The sequence below is a fragment of the Rhinolophus sinicus genome, linkage group LG05 (assembly GCF_036562045.2).
Source record: "Rhinolophus sinicus isolate RSC01 linkage group LG05, ASM3656204v1, whole genome shotgun sequence".
Taxonomy (NCBI): Eukaryota; Metazoa; Chordata; class Mammalia; order Chiroptera; family Rhinolophidae; genus Rhinolophus; species Rhinolophus sinicus.
The window spans coordinates 12,392,438-12,412,382 of NC_133755.1; the positions used below are offsets into that span (position 1 = coordinate 12,392,438).

The following is a 19,945-nucleotide window of genomic DNA, read 5'->3' on the forward strand; positions in this document are numbered from 1 at the left end:
CACCCATTTTTTATTGATCTCTAGTTTTCCCTTTTACCATATTCTGTGACTACCACTGTTGATTTGTATAATCTAGTATGTACTTCATGCACGTACAGTGTAGTAGCTAATTCCCCCACCTGGTCTTTTTCCATCTCAGGCAAATAACGTTCAAATCTTTGACCTGAGTCTATTGCCTCACCCAGAACACTCAAAAATTAACAATGGTCCTTTTCTATCAAATCTAAACCCCAGCTAAAATCAGATCTTCCTTCAATCTTAAAATGTCTTACCATGGTGCTCCCACTCTAAGAATGCCAGTATGCTTTCTGCAACCCACCATTCCTCTCTGCTTCCAAGGCCATTTTATATATCCTATGATGTTCCTCCCCTGTTGGCCAATTGTGCCTAGCCAAACATCGCACCAGTCATGTCTCCCTAAGAAATTCTTTCCAAACTTAATCCCCATCCCATTCAGATAATACATGTATTTGTTTTTAAATATATGTGTATCTTTTTTCAGTACCAAACTAAATTCCTAAGGTATGTTGACACCTACTCACAGGATCCTTATACTGGACTCTTGAAGCAAATGAGTATTATCTAAGACGGGATTCCAACCAACTGGTCAAATTTAAGACATGATTAGTTGAAGCTAGTTACTAATGGTCACACTCTTAAAAAATCACCTCTGAATACCTTTCCCTAGTTCTTGCACGTGAGATCTCATTTATTCCTTCTATAACACTATTGTTCTGTGATACATTATTAATAATATATATTATTGGTTCTGTGCTCAAATATATTTGGGAAATAATACTGCTCTGTGTCATGTCCTTTCAACATTGTTAAGAGATAACAATATATGTTTCATATAATATATACTGTCTTTAATGGATTTATTTTTCATTTCTTCCCCTTAAAGTTTATATTTTAGATTTTTGACTGTTTCTGGGTTTACATCTGTAGGTTACATTTGCTTTTCAGGCATGTACGTACTCTCATCATTTTATCTAAATTTAGATAATTTTGTTTTATTCCCTCTCCCACAACTTTCTTGATTAAAGCCTTTCTATTTAACCTGAATTTACATTTTTTAACTTTAAAAGCATGAGAAGAAATTATAGGAAGAGTCACAACATTGTGTTCTTTGACAAGAAACTGTTATATATTTAACCAATTGTTAATTCAGTTTAAGGAAATATGTTAAAAGACAAAATTGGTATAATAAGTCACCAAAAAAAGCATGACAATAATATATGAAGATACTTTTTATTATATTAAAGACAATACAAACAGAAAAAATTGAGTAGTACACAATTTAAAGGATTGTTTTCTTCTAAAAGTTATAAGCTTTAAAGCTGAAAAAAATTGTAATCATCAAATATGTAAGTGAAAAGTTAGGCTTATCACATTTAAAAAGATAACATTAGGTTTTCTTACTTGTTACAGCAATATTTATAAATATATAATTTTGTTGACTGGATCCTAAAGTAAATTTAGGATTTTTTTGTCTTTGGTAAGAAGTTATAACATTCTTAATTCACAACTAAAGGCTTTAGTTGTGTATCCTTTCTAACATCAGAATGAATTAAAAATGGCATGTAATAGTCACTCGATCTGTATTAAGTAGTTTTAGATATATGTATTATCATCCTCTGATCACAGCTTCAATAATTAACAAAAAATGAGCAAAAAACAAAAAGTATTAAAGAAACAGTTCTAAATCCTCTTCATCTCAGTTTAATTAAAATAACTTTTTATGTGTAAATACTTTGTACAATTTATACTGTCAGTAATAAGGCTGGTTTACACTATAAATACTATCAAAAGAAAAATAGATCAAAAGTTCCCATTGTAAATATAAGTTATCTTACTAATATAAAAATTTAAAAATTAAATGGCTCAATTAGTAAAGAAAGAAAGAAATATTAAACTTCTCATTTATTTCCTACCAACCATTTCACAGTCATAGATTAGAGACACTAAAGTTTGCTTTTAATAAGGATCTGGACATTTATTTCCTTAGAAAAATGATACTGATTCTCCAGAAGATCCTCAAACTACTTATCCAGTAATATTCAAGCGTTTGTAATGGCAAATTATTAACAGGAACATTGGCGTATTCAAAAGTATTAAATACACAAAGTTCTCCATATTTCCAGGTGAAAATTTTGAGCAATTTAACGATGTATTTGTCCATATTCATTTGCTTGCAACTTCGCCAGAATGTCATCAAGTGGCTAATTGTTAAGGCCAACACCATTTATTTTTAGACATTAGAAAACATAAATACACTTTTAAACACTTTAATACAAGATAAAAGAGAATAATCACATTATATTGTAAATAAAGAAAAAGAATGAAATTGTTTTCTCATCAAAAGTCTAATGTATTCTAAAATTCAGAAATTCTATTCTTTAGAGAGCATGATATAAAGCAGTAGTCTTCAAACATTTTTGCTCATAGGTCCCCTAAAATAATTTTGACAAATAAGCAATGTTTTGTGCATATTTAAATTATACAAAAATTTTCATAAGTTTAGTAACAAAATATGAATTTTCCGATGTTGTAAATATTGACTCTCTAAAATAAAATTTAAATTTTAATGTATCCCATGTAATATTAATACCATACTGAATGATACCTAGTATCATTCTTCTAAAATAAAATATTTACAATAAAGGAATTTGTATTTCCTTTCTTTCTCCACATAAATTTATTCTACTTTTAATCTTGGAAATCTTTTCTTGATCACTCTATTATACTTCTCTGAAGTAAACTTAAACAACAACAAAAAACCCACACACATTTATATTGAAATTACCTTTAAATTTTCTTTGACCATAGAAGATCCTAATTTTTTTTTTAAATCACCTGGATTGAGTTGTCATTACAACTATTATGAGCACATAATGGATCCAAACAAATAAATTACAAATTTTGACATTAAAATAAAAAATAAATGATAACATTTAATTTGAAAGGTATCGCTTAATGGAATTGATTGGGGAGCAGTGTTTATGAAGCCTTGATTTGAAAATCTGTTGAATTGTCCTTTGGCTCTCTGGAGAGTTTACTTTTCCAAGAAATTCACCTTAGTAAGATTCAGGCTACGGGAGATGTATGTATGCCTTTCTCACGTAAAGTTAAGAGAGTAGTGATACTGAAGTGAGAGATGGGAAAAGAGAATGCCAGCTGACCCCAAGTAATATTTTAGGGAGATCAGTTTAAGGAAGTGAGGGATTTGGACACTGATCCCTTTAAAACTTTTGCCCCCCACTTTCCCTCCCCCTCCACACACAGCACAGTCTTCAAAGTCTGCATACTTCTAGGGTAGCCCTATCACAATTTAAATCCCACTCCTCTCAGATCCCTAGGAGCAGTGTAGTTAACTTGAGCTGTGCTAAGAAAAAGTACTTTTCCTGATTTACTCCTTTTGGCTAAAGAACTAATTTTGAAAGTTTCTGAGATGGTACCATGTTACATTTTGAAATCTGATTTTTGACCACTTGTCTCGCCAAAGTATACAGCTACGTGCCATCTGAGCAATCACACCCCATCAATCAGCTGACTCATTCTGTGCATGTACAGACTCTGAACTAAGAAAGGCATATTAAGTAATCACAGCAGAATAGCTCCATCTGTTAATAAGAGCTCAATTAGGAGCATATACTGCATGGAAAAGCACTAGAGAAAGAAATGAACAGCTTTTCCAACTAAATATTAAATGGGTGAAACAGTCTATTAAAACATTTAAAAAGTCTAAATTTAAAAAATAAAAGCTGTACAGTATTACTACTGCTCACCTTAGCACTTAAGGAATTAGGGCCCTTATCCTGTGGAATATCCTAAAATGTTTGGCTCAATTGTAGTACCTAAAACACCCCATAGAAAATGGACAATGGGGATGTAGCACAATTGGCTTTAAGCAGAAGCAGAGAACTTCTCAGAAAGGATATTTTTGGTGTTCAGCCTCTGCAGGTACGAGCTGACCTTATCCTGGAAGGCCAGGGTGGCTTCACATCCACAAGTATCTGCTGTGGAGATGAGTCTTCGTGCTTCTTCAATGGCTGATGACAGGGATAGTACACAAAATGTTATCGCTAATTAGAAACAGGAAATCAGGAAATCTACAGTTCGCTGGTTCCATTTTTAAGACTTACCAAAATGCATTTTCCAGAAGGTAAGAGGATATAAGAGCACACAAAAAGGAGAAAATAGTTTGGAACGTTAATGTCACAGAAAAAATTTAATTAGGAGATGCTGAGGGCAAGTTGACAATTGTAAACTTACATTGTTCTCTATACTTTGGGGATTGTCTGATATTTTCCATGATACAAAGTAACATTTTTAAAGGATGGTACATACAGCAGAAAGCCAAGAATGCACATAAGACAATCTCGTGATATGGTGTCCTCATTAAAAAATGAAAAGGAGGAAAACCTTTATATGTGTGGCCAAAATATTTCAAGGATTAAAATTTGATAATTCTTGATTTTCTATATAGGCTATTATTCTACTGAATTGTTTAAATTGAGACTTCTGGTTCTTACCTATAAATGCTTTGGAACTAAAATTCAGGTTTGCATTGACATTTAAGCAAAGAACCTAGAAGACTGATGCTAACTCCTATTTCTTTCTGTAATTCACTGAGGCAGCTATTCCTACTCAGTAGCCCCTAAAGTTGCCTAAAAGAAATGAGAGTAATTTCCCAGGTCTGAAGACTGATGTGTAATCTCCCAATTGAGTAATACTATTGCCTGAGGATCGGGAGTGGTCCTTTGCTCCTACATTTTCTCCCACAGTCTACAAAGATATGATATAGGGCTAGGGGGCCATAAATTCACTTGATTAAATATAATCTATCTCCCTGTCCAAGTCCTGCTGAACTCTTGAGGGATGGTCAACTCGAATCCCAACACAGTCAGTTAGTAAACCAGAAAGTAACTACTGAATACCAAGTGCATGCCCTTCGTCCTTATGCAGAGGATAAAACTGGTACTTAGGATACTTTCCCAGTGTATCTTGCCCAATAGACTATAAGCTCAGTGGGATATTCTAATTAAAACACCCCGTAGGAAATTGGACAACTGGGACGTAGCACGATTGAAAGTGGAGAGATGGATCCATTCACAATAGCATCAAAAAGAATTAAATATTTAGGAATAAATTTAGCAAAAGAAATGCAAGACTGGTACACCACAAACTAAAACACACGGGTTTGTCTCCAGTTCCTTCCGCAGGACCTAACATAGTACTAGATACGCAATAGTAGTTCCATGAACAGTTGCTGAGCAAATATTAATAAATAAGTGAATGGCTAAACAAATAAGGCCAGAGCCTACGCCATTATAAACCACGCTGGAATCCCCACCTTCCAGGAATAGAAAACACGCTCAAGAGTGATTTTTCTTTCTAATTAAAGAGAGAGAGGGTGAACCAGATCACGGAGGGAAGAATGTCAGATGGAGGAGTAGAATTGTTTCATTCTAATGACAACTGGGAACCACGGGAGGGTTCCAACCAGGAGGAAGACCCAGAACTGTGTCTCAGACCTGGAGAGACGCAGGCTTCCTCCTAGGTGGTCCTACCAACTGAAATAGGATTAAAGGGACGGTCTTTACCTGAACATGTCTTCTTGTCTTCATTCAAGGTGAAGCCAGTGTAACAATCGCAGTGGTAGGATGCGGCCCCGTCACTCACACAAATGTGCTGGCAACCGTGAGAGCCCAGAGCACACTTGTCACGAACTGACCAGGAGCGGCGCAGGAAAGAAAACAGTCACACAAATTACAACAGGAAACTAAGCACGGACCTTTGGGAGAAAAATGCCTTCGTTTGGTCCCAACGAGTGTTGAGAACGAACCCTTCAACTCATCAACAACAAGTCTCTCATGTTTCGGAAGAAGCTTCCTTTCCTTTCCCATATCTCACATCCCTTTAGCCTCACCTTTTATTGCGTACACCCCTTACCTTTGTGTTTCTTGCCAATATCTAGAGGTGCCTTCTCAGGTTTCCTGCCTGCAGCACTGGGGCTGCCTGAGTCTTGCTTCTATTCCAGAATTTACCTTCAGCCTTCCCTGATGACCTTCAATGCCTGACATCTCCACTATGCATCTTCGCTACCATCAAAATTATTATTAGGGACCGACGTGCACATGGAGCTAAATTTGATGCTGCACAAACAGACTCCCATGACCAAGGGTCTGCCTTTGATAGCTTACAAAGTAGGACAGAAAACACTCATGTGCACACACACACACACACACACACACGTGCGTGCAGATAAAGAGAAAATGATGTATTGGATTGCACAGTGAAATACTTTTAAATGTCACAAGTAAATACGTTTCATGGAGGGAGACAGTTTGCCTAAATTTGGGTGGGGAGCAGAAAAAAGTGCCATACTAGTCCCCTGACCCAAGTGACCTGGGACAAATGAAAACAGCAGTTCTCCTTTAGCAGACCCAGAGAGGCTTCCTGGGACACATAGGGTTTTTCCTCTACCATCACAGGGGCCAAACTAGTTGATTTGTTCCTCTCCAATTCTTCTCTTAAATGTCATTCCATGCTCAAAAACCTTCCAAGGCTCACTATTACCTATAAAATAGCTTTGCACGAAACAGAACTGTGTAACCTATCCATAAAGTGTCCTTTCAACTTTAACACTGCTATTCCCCCTCATCACTATAATTCAGATTATTCCAGCAAAATGTCTAATGGGACGTTTCACTCGTCCCCTCATCCCAGCTTAGTAGCCAACTGTAGATGTAACAACTGGACATGCCTCCATCCCTGGCCGCTGATCTGGGCCTCTACATTTTATTTAGAAGCCTTCCTACTCCCCAGCAAGGGGAAAGCAGGCCATTAGAAGGGAACTGACCCGTGGTATGTACCCCGACTTTAGAGCACTATCCATTATTATTCCGAAATATATAAATACTAACTTTCTGCCTTCTTGTCTTTCTCTTCTATCTCCCTTTGCTATCCTGCGCTGTGTACCACAAGACAGTAGAGCTTAGTGTTTAAGAGCATGTGTAACCACCAGAGCAAGTGCCTGGGTTCAAATCCTGGCTCTACTACTCATTAGCTGAGTGACCATGGGCAAGTTACTTAATCTGTCTGTGCCTCGGTCCCCTCATCAATTTGCTGTGAATGTGTATGTCCAAAATGCCTAGAATCACGCATGCATACAGTAGGCTATTATTATCTGGGAGTATATATTGGCTATTGTTATCTGGGAGTATCCCTGGGATCATCTGCCTTGATTGAAAATTGTCTTTGATGTTTTCTGGAACTTTTTAAACAAAATGTTCCATTTTATTCCCTAATATCTGTTAATTTAAATGTAAATTTGTTTTTGTTTCCTTTTCCCATGTCTTCCATATTCCTGGCAGCTTAAAGTACCAAGTGGGATACTTGTAACAGTTTGAGAAGTTCAGCCATGAGACCTTGCTACCCCACCTAACTTAGTCCTAGCCCCTGCACAAGCCAACGCAAGCCACTCCCCTGGCCCTCGATGTCTCTCCACTCCTTGATCTAAACCTTTACCATCCTCTAAGGCCCACCTCCAGTCCCACCCCCTCTGCATCGCCTTCCAGCCTCCACAGCCTTTAGTTACTGTCAGTCTCTCTCCCTGGCTACTTAATCTCTGCTTTCTTAAGGCGTTGGTTCTCTTTGCCCCCAGCCTGTAAATTGCTCGGACACAGAAACTTATGCTTCTTTATATCCCCACAGTGGTTAACACAGTCCTGGGAACAAAATAGGTGCTCAGTACTCTGTCATCAATCTCTTTTTTTTAAAAGATGGAATTGGTTATATGCCATGTCCCTGCATCCCTCTTAAAAAGATCACCTAATATATCTCGTCAAGGGAGAAGAAAATATACATAAAAATCTAAAAAAAAAAAATATTGAATATGTAAAACTGAACACCACCTGGAGAGCTAGGAATTTGTCTTCGGAGTGTTTTTACGTTATAAATGTCACCCCGTTCTGCCAGTGAGTTTAAATCAAATTAATGAGTATTAGCGTTCTGGCATTGGCTCACTAGCCAAGTCAGAAAGCTCAGATTCACCAAAGATTGATCATCTAGAAACCGTCAGGGAATGACTTGCTTCAGACTTACTGGAAGATCTGTGTGGGTCTAATTCAGTCATTTATAAAGCCTCCTTTGCTAACACGATCCAGCTTTAAGATTAACGCTACAGAAAAGTTCCAGGCCAAGTTTTGACTGGAAAAAGATCAGTTCAGCCTATCACACCAAATGGTAACTGTCCAACCGACTTCCTCTAAAGTTTCCTATTTGCTTTACAAGCCCCCAGTGTCCAGAGCTATAAAACTTTCCTGGAGAAGGATCCTACATTCAATTAGATTTCTCATATCCCCCACTGCCTAGCCATTTCCATGCAATTTTCTGAAGACATCTATGTTTGCAGAATCTAGTGAGCTCATTGCCCTCTGAGCAATACGTGCCTTAGTCTAGAAGAACAGTCAACTGTCTGAAGCCTGATTCTTTAAATGACCTTGAAATACCTCTGTCTCGGTGAATTGCAAGTTGGTTTCACTACAATAGAAAGAGTCAAGTATAAAAGAATTTGTTGAGTGGGCCTTACCTGAGCAGGTTTTCTTATCTTCATTCAGAGCGTAGCCCTCATAGCACTCACAGTGATGGGACCCAGCTCTGTCACTCACACAAAGGTGCTGACAGCCATGTGTACCAGAAGCACATTGATCTTGAGCTGCCAGACAAAAGTCCAGGAGAAAGGAAATTAAAAGTGGGAAAGTCTTTTATTAACCATACATAGAGATCTTATTTACAGCTAGAAATATGTAAGAACAAAGCCTACTAGAAACCTTTCAAAGCCATCAGTACTATCTGCTCTTACTAGATCTTAGCTGAGTCACACAAAATCCTACACACACACACACAAAAAAAAAAATCCTACACACACAATATTGTTCTACTTTCCCCAACTCCTTTTCAAAGTCATCTACATTGAGTTTCTAAAGCATTCCTTTTATGTTTATTTGTATTTATGTTGAATCAGAGGAATACTAAGTCATACGGCTAACTATACTAGATTGAGAAATATGTAGAATTATAGTTGGAAGAAAGTATAGTTCAGCCCTCTCCTGTTATAAATGAGGAAACTGAGTCCAAAGGAGGCCAACTGACTCAAGAGCAACATCAGAACACAACACCCAAATTGTCACTCAGTACTGACATATTTTTAAACTGTTTTTTATTTTTAAACTTTTCATTTTGAAATAATTTCACCATATGAAAAAGTTATATAAATAATACAAAGAGGTCCTGTTCTTCATTCAAATGTTAACATCTTCTGTATCCATGGTATAAATAATCAAAACCAGGAAATTAACACTGATGCTATACTATTACGGTGTTTCCCTGAAAATAAGACCTAGTCGGACCATCAGCTCTAATGCGTCTTTTGGAGCAAAAATTAATATAAGACATGGTCTTATTTCACTATAAGACCAGGTATAATATAATATAATATAATATAATATAATATAATATAATATAATATAATATAATATAATATAATGTAATACCACAGAAGTACTGTTGTGCCCTCAGTACGTCTTGTCAGGAAATGCATGATGTCACTATGTCACTACTGTTGACGTTAACTTTGATCATTTGGTCAAAGTGATGCCCGCCAGATTACCCCACTATAAAGTTACTGTTTTCCCTTTGTAAGTAATCAATATCTTGTGGGGTGTTATTTTTGATTTTCACTTGTTAAATTATGTTTAACATTTGGAAAGGACTGCTGGGGCTGGGTACAAAGAAGGGAATGAACAACACACGCACATATGTGGGCCGTGATACATACCAACTACCATTTCTAACTTTTCTTACAAGACTTAGAAATGGAAAAAGCCAAGGGTGGCAAGAGAGGAAAACAGATCAAGTTCCCGTCAGTATGACCTACCCTCCAAGCCTGGCCAGGGAGCTAGGTAGACAGGGAAGTAGCAATAGTAAAGCCTCCTCTTCCACTTACCTGAACATGTTTTCCTGTCTTCATTCAAAGTGTAACCTTCATAACATTCACAATGATAAGAGCCAGTTCTGTCATTCACACAGATATGTTCGCATCCATGAGTGTTAAGAGCACACTTATCGATAGCTATCAAAAATGATCAGGACAAATGTGAACACATGGAAACGTGCTAAATAAGTAATTGCGGACCACACTACACACACACACACACACACACACACACATATACACAGCTAACAAGCGGCAGCCTGGCACCAGAGGAAGGCTACTGGCCTAGAAGTTGGGAACTGACTTTCTAGTCTTGGCTCTTTCCCTAACAGACCCTATGACATGGGTAAGTCTTCTCCCTTCTTGGAATCTCAATTTCACTATCTATAAAATGAGTAGGTTGAATTAAATGATCTCTATGTTTTCTTCCTCTCAAAATCTTTCTTCTAGGGTTTTTTTTGTTTTTTTGTTTTTTTTTTTCAAATGGGCCTAATTCCCATTCTTTATTGACTGTATGTGAGTATTCCTATACCGGATCATGAGGCCCTCTCTAAATTTTATTCTTCTAGATTCTATGAGTACCTATGACCACAGGGAAGAAAGGGTAGCTTGTATTTAATTAAACAAAATCCAGGAAAAAATTCCAGATCCTCAAAAGGACTGAGAATTTGGCCCCCTTCCTTATTAGCCCTTTTCCCTACTAATTCTTTTCTCTAAAACTAGTAATAAGTACTATAATACGTTTATTTACATATTGTCTCACTTTTCATGTTCCTTTTCGAGGAAATTTTTGATAAGCAACAGGAAACCAGCCAAAAGGCAGTTAGTTAGGAGAAAAGTATAAGGCCAGTTCCAAACCAGAAGAGTAGGTCCCCAAATAAGTTCTAGTCAGCCACCATGCAGTAAGCAGGCCTCACCGGAACATGTCTTCTTATCGGCGTTCAAGGAATATCCTTGGCTGCACTCACAGTGGTGCTTGCCTTCGCCGTCACTAATACACACATGCTGGCACTGGTGTGTGCCCAGCATGCATGCATCCACAGCTGCTGTGCAAAGGAAGTTGACAACCGTCAGTGTCAACACGTAAGAAACATTTCAGGCACTTTCTCCCATGTCAAAAAGACATCGCTGTCTGGTTTCTTTCCAATTCTATCTTTAGTTTACTGTAAAAACTAACTATTTGTTTCTTCCTCTGGCTTATTAGAAATACCACCCTTAAACTAGCAATGCTACTAATTTAAAATCACAGATCTTGTTGTCGACTTTCTCAAAAGAGAACAAGAATTTTGAATTTGGAGCTGAAGCCAAACATTTACATGGGTCAGGCAACTTGGTATTTATTCAACTTATTCACCTGCTCATAAAAAAGACTTTTGCTTCCCCAAAGCAAGAAATGGGGAGAACAATATGGTACTTCCTGAAGTCCTATGAGCTAGTTGGCCCATTGCAGCCAGAATCTGGTTTCCAAGGGTTCTATAGTTCGTGCCCAAACAGAATTGACACACAGGCATTCTTCAAGGCCTGGTACTCACTCACACCTGGGCGGCAATGCATATTTGCATATGCAAATGGTGGAGGGCAATACAGGTAAACTGCCTTGTGAATATGCAACAACTGTATACCTACACATCTTCAGGGCCTCTAATATCAGCAAGGAGAATAAACTCATAGGCTATATGAGAACACGTAAAAAGAAAAGAAAGAACAAAATAAATGAGACTACATTAGCTAAACTGCATCTCCATCTTTTCCCTTCTGGAGCCAATTATATCGCATTGGATTTTTTTTCTTAGTGAGATATTTTGAAAGAAGAATCAATGAATTTAGTCATTTCTGAGAAACCAAGGAGGCCCGTTGGAGGAGGCTGGCATCCCTGCGGCAGGTAATCCAGCCTCCACCGTTTTGGCAACAAGACAAGGCTAATATTTTCCCAAGAAGAGCCATTTCATGGAATAATCTTTCCAGCCGATGGACAAGCTTCTCCTCAGTCTTTTTTTCCATAGAGAGGACATTTTGCCCCCCCAGAACAAGCAGGTCTTTTGTACCAGAAGGAAAAGTTTGCCACTCACCACTTGTTACTTTATGGCATTCAGGCCCAACCCCAGGTGCTAGCTTTGAGACCCAACTTTGCCACAGACCAGAGACTCTATGGAAAAGTTCTCACCCACAAGGTGTGTTGGGGGGACGGGGGGGAGAATGTTCCTGGGAGAAAGAAAGCCATTTTCTTTTGGAAACCAATGAATGCCAAGTGGATGCCACCAAAGCCGATGACCGCTTGTCAAAGCCCAGTGTCCTGGGACAGGAGAGACAAGGGGATCCCAGCCAGGTCTCCCTGCGATGAGGCCAAACTTTGCTCCAGACCAAGACTTCATCTCCCATTTCCTGACAAACCGGTGATTGCTGAGTTTTCCATTAATTTAGATATACAGTCCCCTTGAAATTTACAGTTGTAATTATTGGTTCACTCGTTTGTCTCGTTCCCCACCCCGAGACTATTGCTGGATGGTAGAGAGGGATTAACTGTATCTTTGTATCATCAGCAATCAATAAATGCATGTTGAATAAATAAATGTGGAATAGATTATATAGCAAAAGGTATTTACGTTTTAAAATTCACCTGAACTAGAAATTTGTCCACATCTGCTTGGGAAATTCTATAGAGGGTTTCAGAAGATTATCTCCAAATGAAAGAAAAGAAAGCGTGCACGCGCAAGAGAGAAAGAGAGAGAGAGAGAGAGAGAGAGAGAGAAAGGGCGAAAGAAAGAAAGTAAGAGAAAGGAGGGAGGGAAGAAGAGAGGGAGGGAGGAAGGGTGGGAGGAGGGATGAAACAAGTTTAAAAATAAAAATAAAAAAGTGTGAGTTCCACAAATTCATCATTTTGATCAGTGACTACCAATAAACTCCAGCATTGAATGGATTCCTATTCATGGGTTTGGCTAATCCATGCTACAAATTCCAATTTCAAACTCCAGCCTAAAAGAAGAAAGGAGTAGAAGGACTGTAACAGAATGATTAAAAAAAAGAAGAAGAAAGAAAAGAAAAAATCCTGCTCCTTCTACCTCAGATGTGAGGGGAAATCCCATTCGCCCTGACTCCTAACCCCATCCCTCCATGAGACTAATCAGAGAAAGAGCCAAACTTGAAAACTAGGTATTCACTAAATGTCACTCTGGTTGCCAGTTACACTGGAACATGGGCCAGCTGATCCTTGTGGGCAGACCCAGGGCCCTGTTTTCTGCAGGAAAACAAGCTGAGTTCTGTGAAATATAAAGATGGTAAAGCTAAAGAAAATATCTGGGGGAAAAAATGTAGTGGTGGGCAGAGGGGAGAAGAGAGGCGTTTTGAATTTTTTATTTTTATTTTTTTCTGACCCCATCAGAGAACAGCAGGATCCTTTATCCTGGATATTTCCAGACCTGCACATTTCTAATGCAAACATGGAGGTTTTATGAGCAAACCAAGTTATATGTAAGGCAGCTCTATATTCCTAAACCAACAAAGTGTGTTGAGGTTGGTAAAAAAAAAAAAAAAAAAGGAAAAAAACACCCAAAAAAGCATTGCTTATATTTCAGTTTTCCATAAAATTTCCACCAAAAAAAAAATTCTTTTTCTTTGGATTCATAATGTCTGACAATAACATCCTTTCTAATTAGAAGCAAAGACCTACCGCAAAAGGTTTCCTGGAATCGAGAGGAAAGTTTCTCAATGACCCCATAGGTCTCCACGTAGAACACGTGCTCATCCAGGGGTTCACTGGCAATCATCTTGAGGGACTCCATATCTGCCCGGCCCACGCCCACGGCGTAGAGTTCAATACCGGACGCCCGGGCCCGAGCTGCCACCTCGTTCACCTGGTCCTGGGGCCGCCCATCTGTCACGATGATGGCCACCTTAGGGATGTTGGAGCTGGGCCCCCGAGCTCCTGCCTCCACGGTGAAGGCTTCCTCCATGGCTGTTTGGATGGCCAGGCCCGACATGGTGCCTGTAGACAAGGGCGTGATTCGCCCCACGGCCTGTTTCAGGGACTGCTTATCTGAGTGGGCCTGGAGATGGAACTCGATCTTCACGGTGCTAGCATAGTTCACCACGGCCACCCGCGTGTTTGCCTCCCCAATGTCCAGAGTATCGATTATTCGAGAGACAAAGGTTTTCACTTTGGTGAACTCCAAGGGACGTACACTGCGAGAACTATCGATGATAAACACCAAGTCCAAGGGCCTGCTCTTGCAAACACCTGCAAGGGAAGGTGTGGGGGACAGACATGACTAAGCAGTGATCTGACCATCATCAGAAATGGGGCAATTGCTCCCACGCAGAGACCTCTGGGATTGGAAGTCAGCCAAGCAACAGCCCCTTAACCTCCAAATGCCCACTGTCTGCTATGTTCCCCAAAACCATTGCCCTGTGGATGTCACAAACACCTGGGCCTTCAGAATTTCCTAGTGAGAATTCACATAGAAGTATGACATGTCCCCAGATATCTCACCTATAGGCCGGCTGAGCTTGGAAATTTCACTTAGAACCTCATACGTCTGCTTCAAGTTTTGTTCCCAAGGTTCCTCTTGACTCCCAGGAATGAATGGATTCCAGACCTTTCATGGGTACCTTAGCCCTCTGAGGCAATGGGACAGTGTCCCTCAACAGAGTGGAAGGTGGACAAACTCCCAGGCAGCTCCACTACACACTACCCTGCCCACTTCTCTGGGGGTGAACACTACTCCAGAGTAGCCCAAATCTCCCCTGCCTGGTCATTCACTCATGTTTCGTGAACTCTGGGGCACAACCAGCCTGAGCTAAATTGAAAGCAGAAAGAGGGATAACAATTTAATCTGATACATGTTTACTGCACTTCCAATTTTGTGAGTTGACTTGTCTTAAGAAGCAGAGATTACAACTTGATATTTATTCTACTGCCCCATCAAACTCTTAGTCACCTCTCTTGCATTTTTTCATTCAACAAAAGTTTTTGAGGGCCTACCATATATTAAGCCCTGGGGCTAAAAAAGCAAATAAGCCTGATTCCCTACCCTCAAGGAATTTATATATCTTTCCTACACAAAAGTACTCGATACATTGTACTGTACACATTGCCTAACTACTGTACACCTGAAGCTGAAGCTGAATAATATTGTATGTCAACTATAATTTAATATATATAGTCACAGGATATGGAATATAGCATAGGGAATAGAGTCAATGGAATTGTAATAGATATATATGATGTCAGAGGGGCAATAGATTGGGGGAGGGAGGTTATCACTTTGTGAGGGGTGAAATGTCTGACTATTACATTGTTTTGTACACCTGAAACTAATTTAAAGAAAAGTACTTGACACAGTGTAGTAACACAATAAGTTTTTGTTTTTTTATCTATCTTCCTTATCCTTTCTCCCCCCAATCTCATTCTGCGCTCCTCCCTCTCTTAGCCACCAAAATCAAGTCCAAAAGTCAGGGCGGACTAAGACAGAAGCCAGTTATTGAATGTCTTTTTCAAGTCATTCCTGCTTCTCTCCCAACACACACACACTCATCGTACACACCAAGCCTAAATAAAAATAAGATCCTTGTGCATGAAGCATCAATCAAAGTTCTTTCTTTCATAATAGGGGCTGGAAGTCAATGCTACTCTAAGGCAGTTCACCCAGTGAGTCGGGGGAAAGGGTGGATTCAAAATAAATTCCTATGCTAAGCAGTTTATGAGAGAAAAAGCCCTATCTGAGACAAGAATTATGTCTTCCTATAGTTTTCTTTAAAAAACTGAAAAGTATCCTTTTATCCTGCTTCCTGAAGATATTCAATTAAGAAAACAAATAATATCCTACTTTCAATAACACTTCAGAGATCACAGGATACCAACATAAGCCTGTGAAGTAGGGGGTGCAGAGGTTGTTTTTACATCCATTTTGCAGGTGAGGCTCAGGGAGGCCTACGAGCTAGAAGGTGGTAGAACATGGATTGGTCCAGCTTTCCTGACTCCCAGCCTAGGGGGCTTTTCGCTGCATGGCTGCCTTTCTCTGAGGCAACATTTTCCACCACAAAAATCAACATTATCTCATGCACCTAGTAAACATTCTGCTTGTTGACTTTCAGCCACTACCCTGAAATATGCTGCATGTCATGTATTTAGTTAAGTCAAAAGGAATTAAATCTTTTTCAAAAAAACATCTCCAGAATTTCCCTTCACCCCTTAATTACCACAGACCAGGAGCAAGGAAGAAAACGCATGTTGAAAGTTCTTCCTAAAAAAAAAGGTTCTTCTTGGAGATGGATCTAGGTACTTTTGCATACCTGGAGTAAGAGGAAAATTGCATGATATGAACCCCATATTTGACAATGTTTCCCTAACACCTAATTGGTGCCCTTATTAATATCGAGGTCATGTTCTCATAAGTAAACATGTGTGATTCCTTCCTTCTCCACTTGGCTTTTCACACAGAATCTTCTATGTGAAGTTACAAGGGTGCGGTGGGCTGAATAATGCCCCCCACGAAGCTATCCGTGTTCTAATCCCTAGACCCTGTAAGAGTGTTACTTTAGATGGCAAAAGAGACTTTGCCGGGGTGTTTAAGTCAAAGACCTTAAAATGGGGAGGTTATCTTGGATTATTCAGGTGGGGCTAATGTAATTACAAGAGTCCCTAAGAGCGGAAGAGGGAGGCTGAAGAGATGTGCATGACGAGATGTGAGAAGGACTCAACCTGCCTTTGGTGGATTTGAAAACAGAGGGAAAAGGCCTTGAGCCAAGGAATGAGAGCAGTCTCTATAAACTGAAAAAAGGCAAGGAAAAGATTCTCCCCTAGAGCCTTCTAAAACGAACACAGCCCTGCTGACATCTTAATTTTAGTCCAGTGAGACTGGTGTCAGACTTCTGATCTACAGAACTCTTAGATAATAAATGTGTTGTTTTTAAGACACCAATTTCATGGTAATTTATTGCAACAGCAATAGAAATACAAGGGGGCTTGACACAGATAGCGGGAAATTCTGTGATCATCTGGTTACTTCCTGATTCGAATCCTCCTGGAAAGTATTAGTTGCCCCATCATTAATTGCCTTTGAATCTCACTCCCCTTTAATAGACAGTAGCACTTTGATTCTCAGAAACCAAGAAAGTGAGAATCTGAATTTCCTAACACGTTTTCATACTCACAATATTGCCAATTTCTGATAGTTATGCTAGAAATGAAAGCCCAGAGCAACCAGGTAGCTCAGCTGAACTTAACGCTTGTGAACCCTGGCACTTCCTGGCTCAATGACAATGCTGCTGTCTGATTGAAAAGGGAGGGAATTTGGAAAAGAGTGGAATGTGATGTTTATTAAAGGATTATCATTCAAGAGCCATTTGGATTCCAGGTAATAAAGGACCAGGGCTGCTTAGAGGGAACATGTCCACCCCATGCAAAATCCTTCCTCCCCCTCCCAGTCCTATCCACAAGGGAGGTGGGTCAGGACCACAGGTAAGACTAACTTCTACAAGAAGGGCTTTCCCCCTATTCCTTGCCTGGAGCAACCAGGTAGCTCAGCTGAACTTAACCCTTGTGAACCCTGGCACTTCCTGGCTCAATGACAATGCTGTCGCCATTTCAAATCCTGCCCACTGGGGCTGGTGCAGGAAAGAATCCCTGGGATGTTTCTCAACACTATCCAGAAAGAAGGGGACAGACAACACAAATCAATCTCAGGCATGCAGCATCACTAGCCACATGAGACTAGACACCCAGAAAATGGTTTGGTACAGCCTCTCTCTAGCAAGACTAAAGCTGGAGTTTAGGTAATGAAGATTACATCTCATGTAAACCACATTAAGAAGTTGGTAGATTGTAGCAGTGGAAAGACGCTTTCCTGGGATTTCCGACCCCTGAGTTTTATTCTGGGCTCTGACACTGATTGGCTGGGTCCCTTTACTTTGACAAGCCTGTTTCCATGTGCCCTTAGGGATTGTGATGTGATCGTCCAGCTCTGCTGCTCTAGATTTGCTCAGCCACAGGAACTAACTACTGACCCAAAAGGGAAGTGGAATTGTTCACCAAAGACCCAAAGTGTCTTGGGTATTTGAGGACCTGAGAGCACAGGTTGGGGTTGGGGCCCAGTCAGCTGAAGCAAAACTCCAGCCAAGGGCCGGAGAACAGAGGTTGAGACCAGGATGAACAGAGGTTGAGACCAGGATGGTTACAGGATAGGTCCCGGGCATCCAAGGGCAACTCGGGTTTCATCCTGGCCTCACACCCCAACCCAGGACTGCAAAGTCTGAATTCTGGCCCAGATCCTAGACGGGGCTGGGGCGGCCTGAGGGCTTGCAGGTGGGGAGGAAGGGTCAAGCACTGATGTGGAGCGATAGAGACGGAGCTATTTCTACAGAACGAAAAGCAGAATCTCAGAAGGTTTTGTTCAGGTGGGCCACAGGTAAGCACTGGGACAGAGAGCTGAGAGGCGCCGCGTTCCCACAGCTGCCCTATACTGCAGGGGGCAGTTACGGGGTTTGGGCTTCAGGAGACCCAAATCCTAGCCCTGACTACGAGTGACCTCAGGCCTCTCCCTTCCTTCTCTGGACCTCAGTTTCCCCATAGGTTTCATCCGGGACGGATTTTTTCTCCTGCACCACGCTGGCTCAGGCTGGGATGGAGGGAACAGGTCAGTGCCGGGATCCCAGCCCACCCACCCTCCTTCTCTGCCCCCTGCCGGGTGTCCCTCCCCGGTGCGCCACGCCCACCCGCCCGGGCCGTACCTGCGCCGCGCGCCCCGCCGGGCAGGCCGGCCCCCGAGTAGGGCGCCCCGGTGGGGGCGGCAGGAGCGGGATGGCGTCCTGGGCTGCCCCGGGGGCCGAGGGTCCCAAGCCTCCGGAAGACCGTGCGGGCCGGGGGGCCGGGGTTCGCCGGGGCCGCGGGGGGCGGTGGCAGCAGCAGCGGCCAGAGCAGCAGGAGCAGTCCTGGGAGGCGGCGCGGCATGGTGTCCGGCGTCGGGTCGTCACTCGCGGAGTCAGTCACCGGCCTGGGCCCGGCGCCGGGGCGGCCGATTTAAAGGTCCCGCGGCCGGGATCCGCCCCGCCCCGCCCGGCGGCCGCGAGCGCGGGAAACACGCCCAGGGCCACAGGGAGTCGGCCCCGCGCATTCCGGCGGCGCAAGCGGAATGTCTGGGCGGAGCGGGCCAGCGGCGCGATGCCCAGACCCCACCCGCCCCTGCCCTGCGCCGCGGCCGGGCCTCGGCTGAGTGGGCTCGACCGACGCCACCTGGCCCGGCTCTGCTTCTCTAAACCATGGCCTGTCCGGGGCCGCAGCCCGCCTGACCCTCCACTCCTGCTCCTAACCCTGCCCGGCCTGACCCCCGGCGCCTCTGGCCCGTCCCAGGGTCCCAGCGACGTTGACTAGGCTCTGCCTTCCCGCTCCGTCCAGCTCTGGCCGCCTCAAGGTTTCATCCTGCTCCTCACAATACATTCCTTTCCCCAGCCAAGTAACCAAAGGTTTGCTGTGGGCTCTCGGTTAAAAAAAAAAGCCTCACAGATTCTAGCAGCATGAATAGCAAGGCTTTTATCCCCGCTTCAAACATCCGTAAACATTTGAACTTATATTACTGGGAATAGAAAGTCAAACAAATTCCTCAGAGAGCCCTCTGCTAGCTGGAAGGACAGCCTGTACCCACAGAAGCTTCAGAGTCTCTCTCCCTACATCCCATTTCCTCTCTGGAAGAGTGGTCATGGCAGCACACGGCTGGAGGCTGCCCAGGAGACCCTCCAGGAACTCAGTCTACTGGGAGAGAAACAAGGATAAATGGTGGACCTGCCTAAGGGAACATCTGACTTCAGGAAAGAGACTGGCTCTGCCAGAGAACCCCAGGAAGGCTTCTAAAAGCAGGTGACATTTGAGTGGGATCATAAAACATGACAATGAACGAGAGTTCCAACAGATCCCATCTGGTCTTCCTGCTTCCAGACTGTTGCCCTTTAAAATCC

At 41.8% G+C, this 19,945-nt stretch overlaps 1 protein-coding gene across 4 annotated transcripts; it reads right to left on the reverse strand.

Annotated features, from left to right (window-relative positions):
- Window positions 1–1,237: 1,237 nt before the first annotated feature.
- On the reverse strand, window positions 1,238–19,527 carry MATN3 (matrilin 3). 4 transcript variants are annotated; one of them, XM_074331725.1, is made up of 8 exons: window positions 18,725–19,526; window positions 13,668–14,234; window positions 10,918–11,046; window positions 10,013–10,138; window positions 8,597–8,722; window positions 5,607–5,732; window positions 3,942–4,052; window positions 1,238–2,218 (listed from the first exon to the last, which is right to left on the reverse strand). In XM_074331725.1, exons 1-8 carry the CDS (start codon window positions 18,942–18,944, stop codon window positions 2,163–2,165), a joined length of 1,461 nt encoding a protein of 486 aa, XP_074187826.1. In that variant the 5' UTR covers window positions 18,945–19,526; the 3' UTR covers window positions 1,238–2,162. The 4 variants fall into 4 exon arrangements, with proteins under 4 accessions (XP_074187826.1, XP_074187827.1, XP_074187828.1 ...); XM_074331726.1 differs by having other exon boundaries at window positions 10,918–11,043; window positions 18,725–19,525; XM_074331727.1 differs by lacking the exon at window positions 10,013–10,138 and having other exon boundaries at window positions 18,725–19,527.
- Between the last annotated feature and the right edge of the window lie 418 nt (window positions 19,528–19,945).